Source organism: Myotis brandtii, unplaced genomic scaffold (genome assembly GCF_000412655.1).
Source record: "Myotis brandtii unplaced genomic scaffold, ASM41265v1 scaffold450, whole genome shotgun sequence".
Lineage (NCBI taxonomy): Eukaryota > Metazoa > Chordata > Mammalia > Chiroptera > Vespertilionidae > Myotis > Myotis brandtii.
The window spans coordinates 697516-717197 of NW_005367210.1; the positions used below are offsets into that span (position 1 = coordinate 697516).

Here is a 19682-nt window from a genome sequence, read left to right on the forward strand (position 1 = left end):
GCTGGGACGCAAACCCAGTCTAACTCAGAATCTTGACCCCATTGTGCCCCCACCCCTGTGGAGCTGGGGTGAGTGTCTGACACAAATAACTGATTAGTCCCACATCTCGGATGAGATGACTGAGACCCAGCCAGAGGCCTTGCTTGCTCAGTGGCACAGCCTGGGCTGCAGTTCCTGGTGTCACTTTCAAGTGGCTCCCAGCTCACTTGGCCAGGGGTGCCCCTGGGTTCAAGGCCTGGCTCCACCATGTCCCAGGTGCCCTAGCTCCAGGTCGCTCATCCTTAAACACAACTTTGGATCCCTCTTTGCACACAGACCTACATTTGAATTCCAGGTCCATACTTCCCTAGCTGTGTGAGCCTTGGGCAAATGAGTTAACCTCTCTGGACCTCAATCTTCTCATCTGTAAAATGGGTATAATACTAATACCTACCTCATAGTGTCATTGTGCAGATTAAATGACTTAATGAGTATAGTGAATTAGCATAGTGCCCAGCACATAGTAAGAGCACAGTTAACATTAGCTAATTCCATATTATTACTATTCACCATTCACATCTTACCGACCACACTCTGCAGTCCCTCTTTTCCACATCAATGGTTCTTAAGTGCCCGCAGGGAATATTTTGGATATCTGTGTGGTGATCTTGGTTGTCACAAAGAAGGGGGTCCCAGAGGCATTCAGTGGACAGGGATGGGAGGTGGGACAGTCCCTCACAAAAAAGAGTTGTCCCCATCCCACCCAGCTCTCACGTAGCTGAACAATCTGCTTGCTCAGAGCCAAATTCCATCTTGGTGTGAATGCCAAGGGTGTGTGAACACTTTCCCCATTCACTGACTGGCCTAGGGTGGCCAGGGTGGTGTTCATCAAGTGGCCAGACAGGTTTGTTGACTTTGTTAAGAGCTGGTCACCATTAGGGAAGTCGCATCTCTGATGGCAACACAAACGTGCACTTGAGCCCTGAGCTTGGCCATCACTTGGCCATGATTCTGCTTCACTGAGCGTTCTCGGGCGTGTTGGGCCCGAGCATTGCCGTGATGAGGTTTCTTTTGTTTCTCTTTTATATTGTGGTTAGGGCACTATGCTGATCTTTTTAAAATGACATATGCAAGAGGGTTACACTATCCATGAGTTTCATTTCAGAATATTAAAGAGGCTGTTCCAAACCCCTTGTGATGAAAGAGAGGGGTCAGTCTGAAAGTGCTGAGAACCTTGATGTAAAGGACAAGCTCGATCTTCCTAACGATCTGGGCCTGACCCCCAGGAGGGCAGACGGCAGACCCTCCTTGGAAGGGACACCGGGAGGGCAATTCTTACCCACATGAAGTCACGGCTAATGGTGTACGCTCAGGTCCTGACATGTACTCTCTGGGAGACCAGTGTCCCAAGGCCGCTCAGAGTGCCCCTGGGCCCTTGCCGCTGCAGCCCTGTGGGCCTGGTCTGGAGCTCACCTCCTGGGCAGGGCCTCCGGATGGCACATTTCCTCGACTCAGACAGCACCTGGCAGGTTGCTGCTTCCTCCTGTTCCGCGTGGCCGGCTTCTCGTACCCGGGTTTCCAGGCCCCAGGCCGAGCCGCAGGTCTTCCCGTGATGCATGCAGGGGCTCCAGCTGCCCCAGGGGCCCAGCTCACACTCCTCTGTGGGGTGGAGGGAAAGACAGACAGACAGACAGATGGAGTCAGCTGGCAGGGAGTGTCCCTCAGATCCAAGGGCAGGGTGAGGGCGGGTCAACTGCCTGCGGCCCCATCTCTACATGCAGGGACTCAGGCCGGACAGGAGCAGAGGGAGACATCTAAATCACAGCTTCTGAGAGCCTGGGACGAGAGCCTGGGACGAGGGCTCTTCTGGAGCGTGCACAGGCCATCGTGGGCCAGACGCCAGAGGGGCCAACTGTCTGGCTTTAAAGGGGAAGGCTTCCCCGAGGAGGTGACACAGAAGCTAAGGGGAGACAGTGGTGCATTGGGTGGCGATGGCAGCGAGCACATGCCTGGCTCCCACACAGCCCCAGGGCCTGGAAAACCATGTTTGAGGGACAGAGCAGCTAGCGTGGGGGCAGAGTGAGGGTCTGGGAGGGGAGAGGCAGAAGGAGAGGCCAAAAGGTTGGCTGAATGGCCCTCAGGGCCAGGACATGGGTTTTGAACTTGATCACATGTCTTTGATCAGCTGAAGAAGGTGGAAGCTACGCAGAGCTGTTGGAGGGAAAACGAAGTTATGGACATAAAAGGTCTTAGTAGGGAGTAATTTCAATATATATATATATATACACACATATATATTCTTTCACAGTTGATGCTTTTCAGAGTCCTTGAGAGGTAGCAGAGAATGGGGGGCTATTAGAGAATGGGGAGGCTATTAACACCCCCATTTGGCAGATTAGGGCACTGAGGCTCAGAGCAGGGAAGGAGCTGGCTAAGGGAAGAGAGAAGGGTCTCGCACAAGAGAACACAGGAGGTTTAAGATCCTGTTGGGCCCAGAGCCAGGTCTCCAGACCTTAGAACAATGTCCTTCTGCTGGATGCCTTCACTGGACTGGCAAAGACTGAGCACCTACTGCATGCCAGGGGCGGTGCTGGTGCTGAGGTGCAGCAGGGACAAGGCACACCTGGGTCTGCCTCCGGAGAAGCCAGGCTGGAAGGACAGGGTGCTCGCACAGTAAATGGAGGAGCCCAGGAAGCTGTGGGAGCGCAGAGGGGGCGCAGGTCCCAGCCTGGGGGACTGGGAAGGCTTCCTGAAGCAGGAGACTCGGACCCGGGTCTTACAGTGGAGGGAGAGGTGAGCCAGGCTCAGGGAGGAACAGGAAGAAGAAGTGCTCCAGGTGGAAGGAATAACCCCTGCAGATCTTCTGCAGGACTCAGCTTGACAGCAGCCGGGAACTGGGGAAGTTGGAGTATAAACTCAAGTGGAGAGAAAACAGTGATGGGTGGAGAGGCTGGCAGATGGGGGCCAGATTGCACAGGGCCTGGGAGGGCTCTCCCTGAGGACAGTGGGAGCCACTGAAGGGCCTGATCATATTGCCATTTTGAAATAATCTCTCTGGCTGCCCGGATGAGAGCCAGCATGGGCCGGAGGCAGGGAGACCTGAGGCAGGCAGACAGCCAGGAGGCGGTGGCCATGATCCCAGTGATGGGCAGAGTGTGGGGAGAAGAAGGTTGACGGGGGGGGGGGGGGGTGGGGGACCTTTTTTCTGCTTCATTTCCCCCCCAAAGTTTGTGGGGTTTTTGCCACCTGACATCTGTATTTATTCTTGTGTGACTCTCTGTCTCCCAGCACAATGTTACATCCACAAAGGCGGAGGCGTTGTCTATTTTGTTCACTAATATGTCCCCAGCATCTTGGAAGTGCCTGGCACATAGCAGATACCCTAGTAAATATTTCTTGGCAAACGAATGAGCAGATCGGATTGGATGTAGGCTGAGAGAGGAGAGTCACCAGTGATGCCCATATCTCCAGCGTGGCCAGCATGGGCCGTGGAGCTGGTTAGGACAGAGAAAGCACCAGGCTGGGGATGGGGAAGGAGGGACGGAAACACGCAGAGGGCAGGAGCGGCTGTGGTCTGATGCTCAGGGAGGGATGTGGCCAGGGACGGTGAGTCAGGCGCCACCAGCTTTCGGAATGACCGTGAACAGGAGCCCAGAGGGAATGTGTGGGCAGAGATATGTGACTCAGGTGAGAGCACTGGGAACAACCAGTCTAAAGTAAGGACAGATCACAGAAGAGGAGCTCACAAAGGAGTCTGAAAAGGAGCAGCGGGAAAACAGCAGTAATAATAGTGACATGTATTGAGCACTTACTGTATACTAGTCACTTTATTAAGTGCTTCCAATTTTATTAATTAATTTAATCCTTATAACAGTCCTCTCCCACAAAGTAGGCTCTATGTCCTATGGTAATTTTTTTTTAATGTTTGAAGAAATTGAGGGATAGGGAGCTTAAGTAACTTGCTCAAGGTCACAAATGGGTAAATTTTAGAGTTGGGATTTGAACCCAGGTCTGTCTTATTCCAAAATCAGTGCTCTTCTGTACTCAGCTGCCTCCCTTGGTATAATAATGATGGTCGCAATAATAATCATAATGGTGGTTTTAGCGTATTGAATGACTCCTGTGTATACCTGACATGGTGCATGGGGCCTGCCATCCACGTGACACTTCTTCCAGGTCTCCTGACACCCTCACCAGCCTCTGCTGCGGGGTGGAAGGGCAACGGGCAGGATGAGGAGGCCCCCACTCACCCTGGCACTCCCGCGTGCTCTGCTGGGCTGCCGTGCCCAGTGGGCAGGTGGGCAGACACTTTCCCTTGTACAGGTAAAACCGCCTCTTGCACTGGATGCAGAAGTCCTGGCTGAAGCAGCTCTCGCACGTGGTCCCACATTCTGTAATAGAGCCAGGGCCGCCCTTGATGAGGGAAGCTGCCCAGGAGGAGGGCATTCTGGGACTGCCTGAGGTGGGAGAGGGCCTCTGAGCAGCCCCAGGCCCTGCAGCCCGGGGTCAGGATTCAGTGTCTCCTTTGAAGCCCAGACTTGTCCAAGGTCAAACTGGGTTGCAATCAAGGGGAACTCCCTCTCTCGTTTGAACTGAGGCTCAGTAGGGGCAGGTAACATGTCCAAGGCAGCATGGTTATTTGTGTTTAAAGCTGAAGCTTCCCTTTCTCATTGGAGCAAAGAAAAGGCAAGTGACACAGCAAATCTGGGCGAGGAGTGAGGACTCCCTGCTCCATTTCCGTCAAGGCTCAGAGATGGTCATGATTGTCCCAGGTCACAGCAAAAAAGAGAGTTAGGAGCTAGGACTCCTTTTCTCATTTGAGCTAGGCTCAGAGGGTGAGAAACACGTCCAAGGCCACACAGCAAACTAGGGTAGAGATGAAGGCCCCCTGCTTATACCAGAGAAGGCACTGACTTGCCGTGGGCTTTCGAACCACCTGAAACCAAGCAAGCATCTGAGTCTGGGTTCAGGCATACACCCACTCCCCCTGTGGCTGTCGGGGTACCAGAGAGGACAGGAGCCAGAGGTGCCCAGGAGCCCAACACTAGCCCAGGACAAGGGAGGAGCCACGTACTTCTGCACCTGTTCACCTCCTGGCCACGGACGCCGAAATAGCCGTGGGGACAGTCATGCACACACTTGCCGTACTGGCGGATACCTTCTCGGCGGATGAACAGGAAGAGCCTCTGCTGGCAGGTGGAGCAGCCGTTCTCCTCTGAGCAGATGACGCAGCCTGTGCAGTTGCCGCCCAGACCAGTGCCCACTGCCATCCAGACCAGGGTGGAGGGTGAGGGAAAGGGAGAGAGATGGTCAAACCATATATGTTGTCTCATTGGGATATTAACTAAGCACATAGCTACCAGTCAAATGACTACATTTCCCAGCTTCCCTTGCAACTAGATATGGTCATGTGACCAAAAGCAGCTCTTTGAACTCTGGGAGCCCACACATCCTGCTGATAACTCCATTGCTGTTGCTTACATCTGAGACCCCTGACTACCCAGCGGGCTCATATGGAGGTACACAGTGCTGATGCCCTGACTACCCAGCAGGCTCATATGGAGGAACACAGTACTGACGCCCTGACTACCCAGCGGGCTCATATGGAGGTAAACAGTACTGATGCCCTGACTACCCAGCGGGCTCATATGGAGGAACACAGTGCTGATGCTCCTGAGAAGAGAAACTGCCACAAGGAGCTGAGTAAAGGTTTGCGTGTTTCCAAAACGATAGCCCTGGCAGGACCTGAGGGCAGAGAGAAAGTGTGATGTTGTAAGAGGAACTTCCAGGGCCAGAAAGGGACAACTGAGAAGTGAACAGTGCCCAGACCTCCCACCCAATTGGCAAAGACCGTAAGTTCTGATGACACCGAGGGCTAGCAAGGATGAGAGGAAACTTCCATCCTCTGGAGAAAAATCTGGCAGCATCTAGTAAATTTGAGGACGTGCTTCTGCTATAAAACCCAGAGCAGTGGTTCTCAAGCTCGAGCAGGCTTCAGCACCTCTTAGAGGGCTTGTTGCAACACAGATCTCGGGGTTCCACCCTGGAGGGTCTGACTCTGTAGGTCTGAGGTGGTGCCCGAGAGTCTGCAGTTCCCACAGGCACCCAGGTGATGCTAATACTGCTGGTCCAGGGACCACATTCTCAGAACCACTGACTTAGAGACACTCGTGTGTGTGCACAAAGAGACATGTACAAAGACGTTTATTGCAACATTATTTAATAGCAAACAATTGCAAAAACCTAACCATTTATCAAAATATAGAAGCACACTGTGGAATAGACCTATGCCACAGCCATAAACCACACATATGGCCCAGCCATGATGAATGACCGAGGTGGAGTTACAGTCTTTTCGTGGCTACTTCTCAAAGACAGTGCTGAGAGCAAAAAAGCAAGTTGCACAATGAATCATACAGTAAGAAGCTATTTACCTCAAGTTGAAAACCTGCAAAACAATATTTTGTAACATTTATTATACATAAATTTGTATTAAGAGTAAAAGACAGAAGGGGCTGATAAACACTGAGTTCAGGATGTAACACCTCTGAGGTGAGAAGTGGGAAAAGACATTGGCAAGAAAACGGGGGACTTCTACTCATATCTGTAATATTTAATATCCTAAAATCTAAAGCAACTATGAAAATGGCAAGATTTGATAAAAGTGGCTGCCCAGAACACAAATCTTCACCATCTTGTCTTTTATTCTCGACTGTAGGTTGGAAATATTTCATCATAAAGTATATTTTTTTAAAAGAAGAGTTTAGCCTCTATTTTGTCCTGGGGGTGTGGGGAGGGGCAGAGAACTATATTCTTTCTATTCCTCCTCCTCCCATCTCCCTTTCCCCAAGCACTGGCCCATCCTCAAGCTGAGATCCTGAGCAGGGGGAGGTGACAGAAATTCTGAGAGCAGTGGAGACCTGCGCCTCTGAGCACTAGGCTACCTGTCTCCCCATGTCCATTCTCCCCCTCCTCCTCAGTAATGGAACCCTGATTTTTAGCAGAATTTATGTCTTCCAAGAATAAAGACTACATTTCCCAGCCTTCTTTGCAGCTGCGTGTGGTCATGTGTCCACGACCTGGCCAATGGACTTTAAGTGGGAATGTCCTGTGCCACACCCAGGAAATGCCCTTTAAAGGAAGGGCAGGGCTATTCTTCCCTTCTTCCTTCCTCCCTCCAGGCTGAGAACGAGGCAGCTGGAACCACAGCAAAGGCAGGTGACAGAGGGACCTGACAGGGAGACACTGTGGCTGAGCCAGCCCAGCCCCGGGACTGTCTACCTCCGATTCTTTTATAGGAGAGGAAGGAAAGTGCTGTCCCTCCTGTTGAGGCCTCCGGTTCTGTCAGATGCCGAGAACTACGTGCTAATGACTGATGATGTCAGGTCTTAGCCACACTGGTGGGCACAGAGTGATGCCAGGGGACACCAGGGTGCCCTTCCTCAGTGCCTTGGCATTGCATACGCCCCCTGGACCTGAGATGCCGCCCCACCAACAAAGGGCAAAGGGACCCTCAATTGGCTTGAGATGATCTCTGCCATTTGGCAGGAAAGGAGTTTAAATTAGAAATTATGTCCAATTGCAGAAAAACAAAATGGCATTTCCTGCAAACAGAGTTTGTGAACTGAGACTCATGCTCTGACAGGGGTGTTGTTGCCCATTTTGCAGCTGAGAAAACAGAGGTGCAAAGAGGTGCCATGACTTGCTCAGGGTCTCATAGAACCGGTTGGGGTAGGGACCACGTCAGTAGGCCGTCCACTGCCCTTGTGGAGCATTCGTTCAGGACCTGGGGCCTCAACGGCGACCCACACCTGGCCTTGCCATCACAGGACCTCATGGCAGAACTGAAGCCTGCAGAGGGGACTGATAGCAACACAGATGGGGACAAAGCAACACTCTAAATAACCACTGTCTCTCGGGAGGGCTGGCCGCTGCAGGTTCACCGAGGACCCTGAGGCCAGAGGAGTGGAACCTTCCCCAAAGTCAGGCAGTCAACAGCAAAGACGCCCCAATTTGAGCTACAGCACTATAGGGTGACTCAGCCCGGCTGCTGCAGGTTCACCGAGGACCCTGAGGCCAGAGAAGTGGAACCTTCCCCAAAGTCAGGCAGCCAACAGCAAAGACGCCCCAATTTGAGCTACAGCACTAATATTTGTAGGGTGATATTTCAACTTTCTGAAGACAAAAGAACCCCACAAGGACCCTCCCCTTGACCTCAGATAGTGTCAGTCTCTGTGAGTGTGTGTGTGTGTGTGTGTGTGTGTGTGTGTACAAGAACGCACTATGGATCTCAACTAGCATCTTTCAACCCCAGGTCTTTGAAGAGAGGTGGCTCTGCCTTGGTCCTGGCGTTTGGCTAGGGTGCCCTCTAGTGTCTCTATATTGTAATAGCACCTCTGACTGTGAATTCTGATTGTCTTACTCGGGGGTTTTCATCACATCTGTATAACTAGTTAAATACAGCAATGCTCTTTTCCTCCATCCCCAAGGTCACAGTTCTGGCGTTTGGCTAGGGTGCCCTCTAGTGCCTCTATATTGTAATAGCACCTCTGACTGTGAATTCTAATTGTCTTACTCGGGGTTTTCATCATATCTGTATAACTAGTTAAAAACAGCAATGCTCTTTTCCTCCATCCCCAAGGTCACAGTTGCAGAGAGTCGAATGCCAATTTTATGACTAACTAGAGGTCCGGTGCACAAAATTCATGCGCGGGTCCTTAGGTCTGGCCTGCAATCAGGGCCACCTTCCCCAGCTGCCTGCAGCCAGCCCCATCCCTCGCTGCCACCCACCCCCCATTCCCTGTTCACCATCGGGTGATCGGTGCCTGGCGGCCAGGGGAAGGGACCAAGAGGTCAGCTGTTCCTGCCCGCTTGCCTGCCCTGCCCCCGCCGCAGGTGGCCATCAGGCGATCAGACCAAGAGGTGGTCAGTGCGCCTCATAGTGACTGGTCCAGTGGTTGTTCTTGTCATTCTGCTATTGGGGTCAATTTGCATATTACCCTTTTATTATATAGGATAGGTGATGACAACTAGAGTTTGTATAATGCTGCTTTAGAAAGATCCAAACTTGATGGTTCTTAAATTTGACCGTGCATAAGAATCCCCAGGGAGGCTTGTAAGCCCGGGAATGTACATTTTAACAGTCCAGAATAAGAGTGCTAGGCATTTTGGAAGTGTCCTCCTTGCTCACAACCTCCTTCCCCTCAGAACTGGCCCTGGCAGCCACACTTGTACTGCATGAGCCTGTTCCCTGGTGGATGCTGAACCAGGGACGAACAGCTCATGTAGGCTGGGCTGCATCTCTTGAGGATTTTTACTCTGGGTTGATAGACAATGGTCTGGGCTGGCCTGTTGACCTAAGAACATTTGTAGGAGGGCAGAGTGCCCTATTCTGGTGTGCACGTGTGACAAGCTCTGGTGGGCAATCGCATCTGTGGCCCCCTCTGCTAACAGAGGCCCCATGCCTCTGCTCCCTCCGAGTCTGAGGGTCATGTGGAGCCATCTCCACCCAGAAGCACTCAACCTGGGCGCGGCCAATCAGAGCTCAGGTCCCCTTGACTACATGGTGGGTTCAGACATAGGCTTGTATCTCAACCAGAGCCAGTCAATGACTGTGTGTGTGTGTGTGTGTGTGTGTGTGTGTGTGTGTGTGTGTGTGTGTTCTTTTCCTCTCCATTTGGATTTGGAAAGATGTAGACCAGAGCTGGTGGGCACCACATGAGGAGAGAGTGTCCCAAGAACAGAGGCCACAGAGCAGCAGCCAAGCCATGGATCGGCTGTGCACCTGAATCCACCCGTGGGGGTGTGGAGGGGGGGTCCATAAAATTTCTTAAGCCAATTTGAGTTAGGTTTTCTTTCACTTTCAACCAAAAGACTCCTGACCAAGACAGAAGCAGAGAGAGAAAAATAAACAATCAGAAGCAGAGAAAGAGAGAGAGCAGCAACTAGAAACCTACTGGGGTCCAAAAGATCGAGTTTCTGCCCATCTTCCATGCCCAGGTTCCGGTCCCCCCAGGGTTGGTTCACCACATAGATCCAAAAAAAAAAGTCACTTTTTCACTTGAGCCAGCTCTCCTCCTGTCAACTTGCAATCAAATGGTGTAGTTTGCCAGACAGGACACAGATCACGGTTTCACAGGATAAAGGGGCCTGGAGCACCACCACCATGGCCTCCCAAGGGGCTCTGGGGTCCCAGGGCCACACTTTGAAAATACCTGGGTCCTTCTACACATCACCTGGATCCTGGCCTTCATCACTGCCCTCTCCCAGCTCAGATGCAGGTTTCTAAGCGAAGGCGTTGTAGTTCTAACGGCAACCTCCCCGAGTTTTCTTGGGGCACCAGAGGGAATGGCACCGCTTGTGTGTTCTTTTCCTCTCCATTTGGATTTGGAAAGATGTAGACCAGAGCTGGTGGGCACCACATGAGGAGAGAGTGTCCCAAGAACAGAGGCCACAGAGCAGCAGCTGAGCCACGGATCGGCTGTGCACCTGGATCCACCCGTGTGGGTGTGGAGGGGGGGGTCCATAAAATTTCTTAAGCCACTTTGAGTTAGGTTTTCTTTCACTTTCAACCAAAAGACTCCTGACCAAGACAGAAGCAGAGAGAGAAAAATAAACAATCAGATGCAGAGAGAGAGAGAGAGAGAGAGAGAGAGAGAGAGAGCAGCAACTGGAAACCTACTGGGGTCCAAAAGATCGAGTTTCCGCCCATCTTCCACGCCCAGGTTCCGGTCCCGCCAGGGTTGGTTCACCACATAGATCCCCAAAAAAGTCACTTTTTCACTTGAGCCAGCTCTCCTCCTGTCAACTTGCAATCAAATGGTGTAGTTTGCCAGACAGGACACAGATCACGGTTTCACAGGATAAAGGGGCCTGGAGCACCACCACCATGGCCTCCCAAGGGGCTCTGGGGTCCCAGGGCCACACTTTGAAAATACCTGGGTCCTTCTACACATCACCTGGATCCTGGCCTTCATCACTGCCCTCTCCCAGCTCAGATGCAGGTTTCTAAGCGAAGGCGTTGTAGTTCTAACGGCAACCTCCCCGAGTTTTCTTGGGGCACCAGAGGGAATGGCACCGCTTGTGATTTCCCTTAGCAACTGTCTCCCATAATCAAGACCATCCTTCCCCAGTCAAAATGCCAGATGGACCAAAATGTATGGCCTTGTGTTATTCTAGCAGCTGGCGGGAGAACGGGTGGTGGCAGGGTCTTGGGATGACATCTGAGTCACTTTGCCTTTTCGGCTACTCGGGTTAGTTGAGACTTGGATGTCCATGCTATGGACAATGACAGTGGAACTCAGCATGTCAGGCTTGGCAGTTTACAAAGGGATGCAGGCTTAAGACAGCTCTGAATGCATGCATTAGCCCAGGATTGATCCGTTCATCCATCCATCCATCCCTCTATCCATCCATCCAACAAGTAGCCTCTACTCTGTGTCAGGTCCAGGGGCCAGCTGTGTGATCATGGGCAAAGTACCTTCACTTTCCGAGATTCAATTATTTTAGCCGTTAAAGGGGTAATAATGCATATCTTCCAGGTTGTTGTGATTCAAGGAGATAATGCATGGAAAACTTTTAGCTGACAGCCCTGCACTCAGCAGGCCCTTGATAAATTGAGCTGCTGTTATTATAGTGAAGCAGATGACATGCTTTCTGGCCTCAAAAATCTAAGGCCATGTGTTATGGTTCAGGTGCCTAGATTCCAATCCAGGCTCCATACTCGCTGAGTGACCGTGGAAGGTACCCTATGCTGTTATTATATTGAAGCAGATGACATGCTTTCTGGCCTCAAAAATCTAAGGCCATGTGTTATGGTCCAGGTGCCTAGATTCCAATCCAGGCTCCATACTCGCTGAGTGACCGTGGAAGGTACCCTATGCTACCTTCATGGGCCTTGGTGCAAGGTGTGTGCAAATCACCCGGCAGGTGCCTGCCACATAGTTGGCGTTTCTCCATAAATGTGAGTTCCCTCCCTGTCACCACACACGGTGGGATTGTAAACCCACATGTGGACCCTCAGACCCTCTTCCCCTTTAATGGGTGAGCAAACAGAGGACAGCAACTACCAACTACCATGTCCAGGGAGATGGTCTCTCATCCTTGGGCTAGTGAAGAGCTCAGGGCAGGGACATGAGGCGGTAACTTTGCTCTTGGATGAAAGGTAGTTTATTCTTTCTTCTGGGATCTTGGAATGACCTGCACTCTTCAAACCTCAGGGTGGCCCACACCCTGAGCGATTGGAATCAAATTTCACATAAAAAAAAGTACCACCTGGAATTTGGGCTTCTCTATAGTCAAAATATCTGCCATTGCTGGGCCTGCATTGCCGCAAGGCAATAACTGATGGGAGTTACGTAGATGGGGCGTATGCACTGCAGTTTGCTACAGTCCCCACCACTCCCTACTATACCTAGCACTGAGGGCAAAGGTCAGCTGCTATGTTTATCATCCTCGAGCTGCTGCTTCTCTTACACCCACTTCACTCCCTCACATTGGAAGACCCTGTAGAGCAGGGGTTCTCACACCAGGGCACACAGCGGACTCACCTGGAGGGCTTGTTTGCACAGAGAGGCTGGGCCTCCCCTGAGGTGCAAATCACCCGGCAGGTGCCTGGCACATAGTTGGCGTTTCTCTATAAATGTGAGTTCCCTCCCTGTCCCCACACTGTCACCACACCCGGTGGGATTGTACACCCACATTTGGACCCTCAGACCCTCTTCCCCTTTCATAGGTGAGCAAACAGAGGACAGCAATGACCAACTACCATGTCCAGGGAGATGGTCTCTCATCCTTGGGCTAGTGAAGAGCTCAGGGCAGGGACATGAGGTGGTAAGTTTGCTCTTGGGTGAAAGGTAGTTTATTCTTTCTGCTGGGATCTTGGAATGACCTGCACTCTTCAAACCTCAGGGTGGCCCACACCCTGAGCGATTGGAATCAAATTTCACATAAAAAAAAGTACCACCTGGAATTTGGGCTTCTCTATAGTCAAAATATCTGCCATTGCTGGGCCTGCATTGCCGCAAGGCAATAACTGATGGGAGTTACGTAGATGGGGCGTATGCACTGCAGTTTGCTACAGTCCCCACCACTCCCTACTATACCTAGCACTGAGGGCAAAGGTCAGCTGCTATGTTTATCATCCTCGAGCTGCTGCTTCTCTTACACCCACTTCACTCCCTCACATTGGAAGACCCTGTAGAGCAGGGGTTCTCACACCAGGGCACACAGCGGACTCACCTGGAGGGCTTGTTTGCACAGAGAGGCTGGGCCTCCCCTGAGAGCTGCTGGTTCAGTAAGTCTGGGCAGCGTTTGAGGATGTCTATTGCCAACAGGTTCCCAGATGCTGCTGGTCCTGGGACCACACTTTAAGAGCGGAGTCAGGTTAAGAGCCAGACTGCTTGGGTTTACATCCCAGCTCTGCCCCTTCTCCTTGCCCAGGTAACCTTGAGCTTAACCTCTTTGTGCTTCCGCTTTCTCACTTGTAAATCAGGAACCTCATTGGCTGACCTAACAGATAATGCTGTGGGGACCTGAGCGAGCCTGACACTCACGAGGTCTCCGTGATATGACCATCCCCACCTGCCATGCCTCCGTGGGTGTTTGCTCCTGAGCGATTGGAATCAATGGCTCAGCGGTTGCAAGTGATCTCTATATTTTTTCCATTTAGGGATCTGGAGTGGATTCGGGGTCATCTCTGCAGGATCATGCACCTGCCTTTACTCGGAGAGCTTCCCTGGGCGGTGGTTCAAAAGGTACAGGGTGACATCCGAGATTCTGAAAAGTACATGTTCCCCCAGACAGGTTCACCTCCTCAGCAGCCTGCAGTGAATGTGTCCCTGAAAAAGCTTCAGTACCCACGTGAAGAACTTCAGCCCCACGCTTAAAAACAAAACAAAACAAAACAGAAAACAACCCCCGCCCAGTAATTTGAATAGATTACCAGCACTTGAAAAATCAAATTTCACATAAAAAAAAACAAAACCCAACCACCTGGAATTTGGGCTTCTCTATAAAAAGTCAGAGTATCTGCCAATACTGGGCCTGCAGTGCTGCAAGGCAATGACTGATGGGAGTTACGTAGATGGGGCGTATGCACTCCAGTTTGCTGCAGTCCCCACCACTCCCTACTATACCTGGCACTGAGGGCAAAGGTCAGCTGCTATGTTTATCATCCTAGAGCTGCTGTTTCTCTTACACCCACTTCACTCCCTCACATTGGAAGACCCTGTAGAGCAGGGGTTCTCACATCAGGGCACACAGCAGACTCACCTGGAGGGCTTGTTTGCACAGAGAGGCTGGGCCTCCCCTGAGAGCTGGTGGTTCAGTACGTCTGGGCAGCGTGTGAGGATGTCTATTGCCAACAGGTTCCCAGATGCTGCTGATGCTGCTCTTCCTGGGACCACACTTTAAGAGCGGAGTCGGGTTAAGAGCCAGGTTGCTTGGGTTTACATGCCAGCTCTGCCCCTTCTCCTTGCCCATGTAACCTTGAACTTAACCTCTTTGTGCTTCCGTTTTCTCACTTGTAAAACAGGAACCGCATTGGCTGACCTAACAGGTAATGCTGTGGGGACCTGAGTGAGCCTGACACTCACGAGGTCTCCGTGATCTGACCATCCCCACCTGCCATGCCTCCGTGGGTGTTTGCAATCCTGGACTTGCTTTGGCAGTCAGGGCAGAACTCTTCATTTTGATGTCAACATTGTTGGGGATAGAGTTTCTTCATAATTGGGGTGTGCCCAGAGAAGTGTGTCTTGCATGAGAACATCATGTGTCATGGAGGACTGAGGATTTAACACAGCTGTCCTGAAGGACCCCCTGGGGGTGAGAAGGATGAGGAAAGAGAGACCACTGCCCCCCGGCCCCGAGGCTGTGCAACCTGCAGAGGGACAGGTCCTGCTCTGTCCTTGGGAAGGATCCAGAACCATGTAGGGGGGCCACATGCAGGGAGTGCTGGGCACTCCCTAACCCCTGCCTGGCATTGGGGGATGCTGTCACCAATGACCAGAGGAAATAAATAACATCTGGGCTCCCTCCTGCCTCCTCAGCCGCCACATATGGGAGGCAGTCACTACCACTGGAGAATGGGGCTTTCCTGCCTGGGGGGCAGATTGCATCATCCCCAGTAAGGGGTGGGTCCTGGAGTTACTCCTGGCTTCGAGATTCCCAGGGCATCTGGGGCCAGAGGTGTCCAGCCCCCGGACTCTTCTGAGTCCTCAGGAGGGAACCTAGAGGGTCTCGTGTTCAGCAGCATGTTTAGGTGGTCTTGACTTTGGGGCCTGAAAACCACCACTTCCAGGCTGGGAGACCTAAGGCAAGTGCCTTCACTACTCTGAACCTCAGTCTTCTCTGCTGCAAAATGGGAACAGTAGTAGCAATCACCTCCCAGGCTCCTGTGAACATGCTGTGAACTCATCCATGCAGAGTGCTCTGCACAGCTCGTGGCAGATGCATAAGCACTGTTTTATTGCTTGATTCATGGGTGTAAATGGGAGGCATCCGAAGGTGCTCCCTCGAGGGCTATGCTGCTCTTCCTGGGACCACACTTTAAGAGCGGAGTCGGGTTAAGAGCCAGGTTGCTTGGGTTTACATGCCAGCTCTGCCCCTTCTCCTTGCCCATGTAACCTTGAACTTAACCTCTTTGTGCTTCCGTTTTCTCACTTGTAAAACAGGAACCGCATTGGCTGACCTAACAGGTAATGCTGTGGGGACCTGAGTGAGCCTGACACTCACGAGGTCTCCGTGATCTGACCATCCCCACCTGCCATGCCTCCGTGGGTGTTTGCAATCCTGGACTTGCTTTGGCAGTCAGGGCAGAACTCTTCATTTTGATGTCAACATTGTTGGGGATAGAGTTTCTTCATAATTGGGGTGTGCCCAGAGAAGTGTGTCTTGCATGAGAACATCATGTGTCATGGAGGACTGAGGATTTAACACAGCTGTCCTGAAGGACCCCCTGGGGGTGAGAAGGATGAGGAAAGAGAGACCACTGCCCCCCGGCCCCGAGGCTGTGCAACCTGCAGAGGGACAGGTCCTGCTCTGTCCTTGGGAAGGATCCAGAACCATGTAGGGGGGCCACATGCAGGGAGTGCTGGGCACTCCCTAACCCCTGCCTGGCATTGGGGGATGCTGTCACCAATGACCAGAGGAAATAAATAACATCTGGGCTCCCTCCTGCCTCCTCAGCCGCCACATATGGGAGGCAGTCACTACCACTGGAGAATGGGGCTTTCCGGCCTGGGGGGCAGATTGCATCATCCCCAGTAAGGGATGGGTCCTGGAGTTACTCCTGGCTTCGAGACTCCCAGGGCATCTGGGGCTAGAGGTGTCCAGCCCACCGCACTCTTCTGAGTCCTCAGGAGGGAACCTAGAGGGTCTCGTGTTCAGCAGCATGTTTAGGTGGTCTTGACTTTGGGGCCTGAAAACCACCACTTCCAGGCTGGGAGACCTAAGGCAAGTGCCTTCACTACTCTGAACCTCAGTCTTCTCTTCTGCAAAATGGGAACAGTAGTAGCAATCACCTCCCAGGCTCCTGTGAACATGGAGGCAGCCTGTTTCTGTTTGCTCGTGGCTGCGGCCCCAGTACCTGGTAGAGTTAAGTGAGTGCCTGGTACACAGTAGGAGGTTCTCAATGAGACCCTGTGGGCTGGGGAAGGGACTCAGGTTCTTGTTCCTTCCAGTTCTGGCTCTTTCCACAGTGGGATGGTCTGACTGTGTGACCTTGGGCAGTCATCTCTGAGCCTCCCGTAGTTGCTGTGAAGTACCCTGAGAGCTGTGTGTAAAGTGCCTGGCAAGGCCGGGGGCAATAAACGCTGGCTGCTATATGGCTACGCCCCCAGTACCTGGTAGAGTAAGTGAGTGCCTGGTACACAGTAGGAGGTTCTCAGTGAGACCCTGTGGGCTGGGGAAGGGACTCAGGTTCTTGCTCCTTCCAGTTCTGGCTCTTTCCACAGTGGGATGGTCTGACTGTGTGACCTCGGGCAGTCATCTCTGAGCCTCCCGTAGTTGCTGTAAAGTGCCCTGAGAGCTGTGTGTAAAGTGCCTGGCAAGGCCGGGGGGCAATAAACGCTGGCTGCTAGTCTCTCCCTGCCCTGGGGAGGGAGGTTGTAATTCCTCATCGGGGTTGCATTGCCTCTCTCGGCTCTCTGGGAGGCTGTACATGCCTCAGCTTTGGCTAAGTGGGAGGGCATCTGCCGCAGTTAGGACCAGGGAGGGACACATCCAGCCGATCTGGAGACCCACTGCCACACCCGGGGGCAGGGGCGGTGCCCGCAGTCCAAACCAGGAGGCCCCCCACGAGCCCTGGGGCAGATGTGAGTGCTAGGATTTTAGGAAGGTGGTGGGGGCGGGAGTGGGCTTTTTAAGAAGAACCGGAAAGCCTGTGACCCCAGAGATTAATCTGACTGAGGAAGACACCACGTTTTGCCGTCTGCTCCACAAATGACCTCCTTTACTCTGTCACGTTGAAGTCCTTGGGGCTAAGAACCAGGAAGGACCATGGTTCCTGCCTTGGCTTGGACTTAGGCTCATTGTGTGCCCTTGCCCTTGGCAGAGTCCCTCATGGCCCCATGCCTCAGTGTCCCCAACAGAAAGACAAGGCTTGGTCTCGATAGAGGGCTTTCGAGCTTTCTTCAGCCAAGGAAGCCTCGTTCTTCCTGAGACGACATGTGATACGGGAGCTCAGTTAATAGGGCAGGTAAGAGCTGGAGCCAGATGCGGGTGAGGTGAGGCTCGCAAGCCTAGCCTTTGGGTTCCCTCACGTTGAAGTCCTTGGGGCTAAGAACTAGGAAGGACCATGGTTCCTGCCTTGGCTTGGACTTAGACTCATTGTGTGCCCTTGCCCTTGGCAGAGTCCCTCATGGCCCCATGCCTCAGTGTCCCCAACAGAAAGACAAGGCTTGGTCTCGATAGAGGGCTTTCGAGCTTTCTTCAGCCAAGGAAGCCTCATTCTTCCCGAGACGAGATGTGATACGGGAGCTCAGTGAATAGGGCAGGTAAGAGCTGAAGCCGGATGGGGGTGAGGTGAGGCTCGCAAGCCTAGCCTTTGGGTTCCCTTTGCCCGGACCTGGATAATCTCTAAGCCCCTTGAGCCCACAGGCCCCCAGCGCTCACGGCAGGAGGAGAGGTGGGGGAGCACAGGCTCTGGAAACAGACAGCCTGGGTTCAAATCCCAACCTAACCTTTCGGGGCCAGTTTCCCCACCTGTAAAAGGCACTAACTGTCCTCATACATTGCTGTGAAGGCGCAGTAGACTGGTGTGTGTGACATGTGTAGAACAAGGTTTGGTAGATGATGGGATAGCCGTGAGCCGTGTGGAGCTCTTACACGGCTAGACTGTTGTGAAAACTCTATAAGGTATCATGATCTCCTCTTACAGACAAGGAAGTTAAAGCACAGAGAAGGCAAGCAAGCTGCCCAGATTCCCACAGCTGGTACGTGGCAAGGTGGGATTTAAAGACAGGCAGTCTTACTAACGAGCAGTTACTATTATGTATTGGAGGAAGCCTACCCCTCAAAATAGGCCCAACAGAAACACTCCCCTCACCTCATAAAATTAAGCCCTAAGGAAGATTTAGGTGCACCATCAGCTCCCAGTGCAGAGGGTACCTGGGGTCATACTGCCAGTTAGCCTCAGGGTCTAAAAGGCAGGGCTGGCTGAGAGGGGCCTGAATCTGGCCCTCAGACCACAGCCCTAGCCCCCTCAGTCAGCACCCAAGGGACCTGGAGGTCCTAAGGGGTGACAGAGAGTCAGAAATCCAGTTTGGGCCTCCAGCCACACCAGGCACAGAGTGAGCATGTATCTTCTGAGACCCTTTTCTGGGCCTGGCCTCTCCACATAGGCCCACCCACCTCTCAAATCCTAGTAGAAGGGAGAGAGCCCTGAGATGAACTCATTCCTGCTCTGTGATTCCTCAGCAAGTCTCTCCCTGTCTCTGGGCCTCAGTTTCCTTGTCTGTCAAATGGATGGTTAAAGACAGTGTTTACAAGGGTCTCATCCATCCATCCACCCACCCATCCATCCATCTGGCAGGTATTTCTTGAATGCCACAATGTACCAGGCCCTTTTCTAAACTCCAGGAATATAAGGGTGAACTGGTGTGTGTGTGACATGCGTAGAACAAGGTTTGGCAGATGATGGGATAGCCATGAGCCATGTGGAGCTCTTACACGGCTAGACTGTTGTGACAACCCTATAAGGTATCATGATCTTCTCTTACAGACAAGGAAGTTAAAGCACAGAGAAGGCAAGCAAACTGCCCAGGATCCCACAGCTGGTACGTGGCAAGGTGGGATTTAAAGACAGGCAGTCTTACTAACGAGCAGTTACTATTATGTATTGGAGGAAGCCTACCCCTCAAAACAGGCCCAACACAAACACTCCCCTCACCCCATAAAATTAAGCCCTAAGAATGCGGTGGCAAGAGAATCACTCATAGTTTGGAGGGGACCTGATGGCCATGGAGATGGGCATTTCACCCTCTGACTGGACACACACCTGCGGACCCTCCCCATGGCTATGGGGGGAGAGGGGAAGATAATGAGAGATGCAGAGGGGCAGGGGCAGTCCTGGGAACCCTGCACAGCCACCATTTGGTCAAGTCTCTGTCCGGGTCAAGTGGACACTGAAGGAGGCAGTTGAGCTTGAACCAAACTGCAGATCCCCAGCCCAAAAGAGGCGGGGGGGGGGGGGGGGGGGGGACCAC

The 19682-nt window shown here is 52.5% G+C and overlaps 1 protein-coding gene across 1 annotated transcript in view; it reads right to left on the minus strand.

Annotated features, from left to right (window-relative positions):
* The window catches only part of RSPO4 (R-spondin 4), a 33272-nt gene that overhangs the window by 706 nt on the left and 12884 nt on the right, over window positions 1-19682 (minus strand). The window contains exons 2-4 of the mRNA XM_005874797.1: window positions 5054-5242; window positions 4230-4370; window positions 1453-1638 (exon numbers count right to left, since the gene is read on the minus strand). Coding sequence (XP_005874859.1) covers window positions 1453-1638; window positions 4230-4370; window positions 5054-5242 — 516 coding nt within the window. The remainder of the gene's footprint in view (window positions 1-1452; window positions 1639-4229; window positions 4371-5053; window positions 5243-19682) is intronic.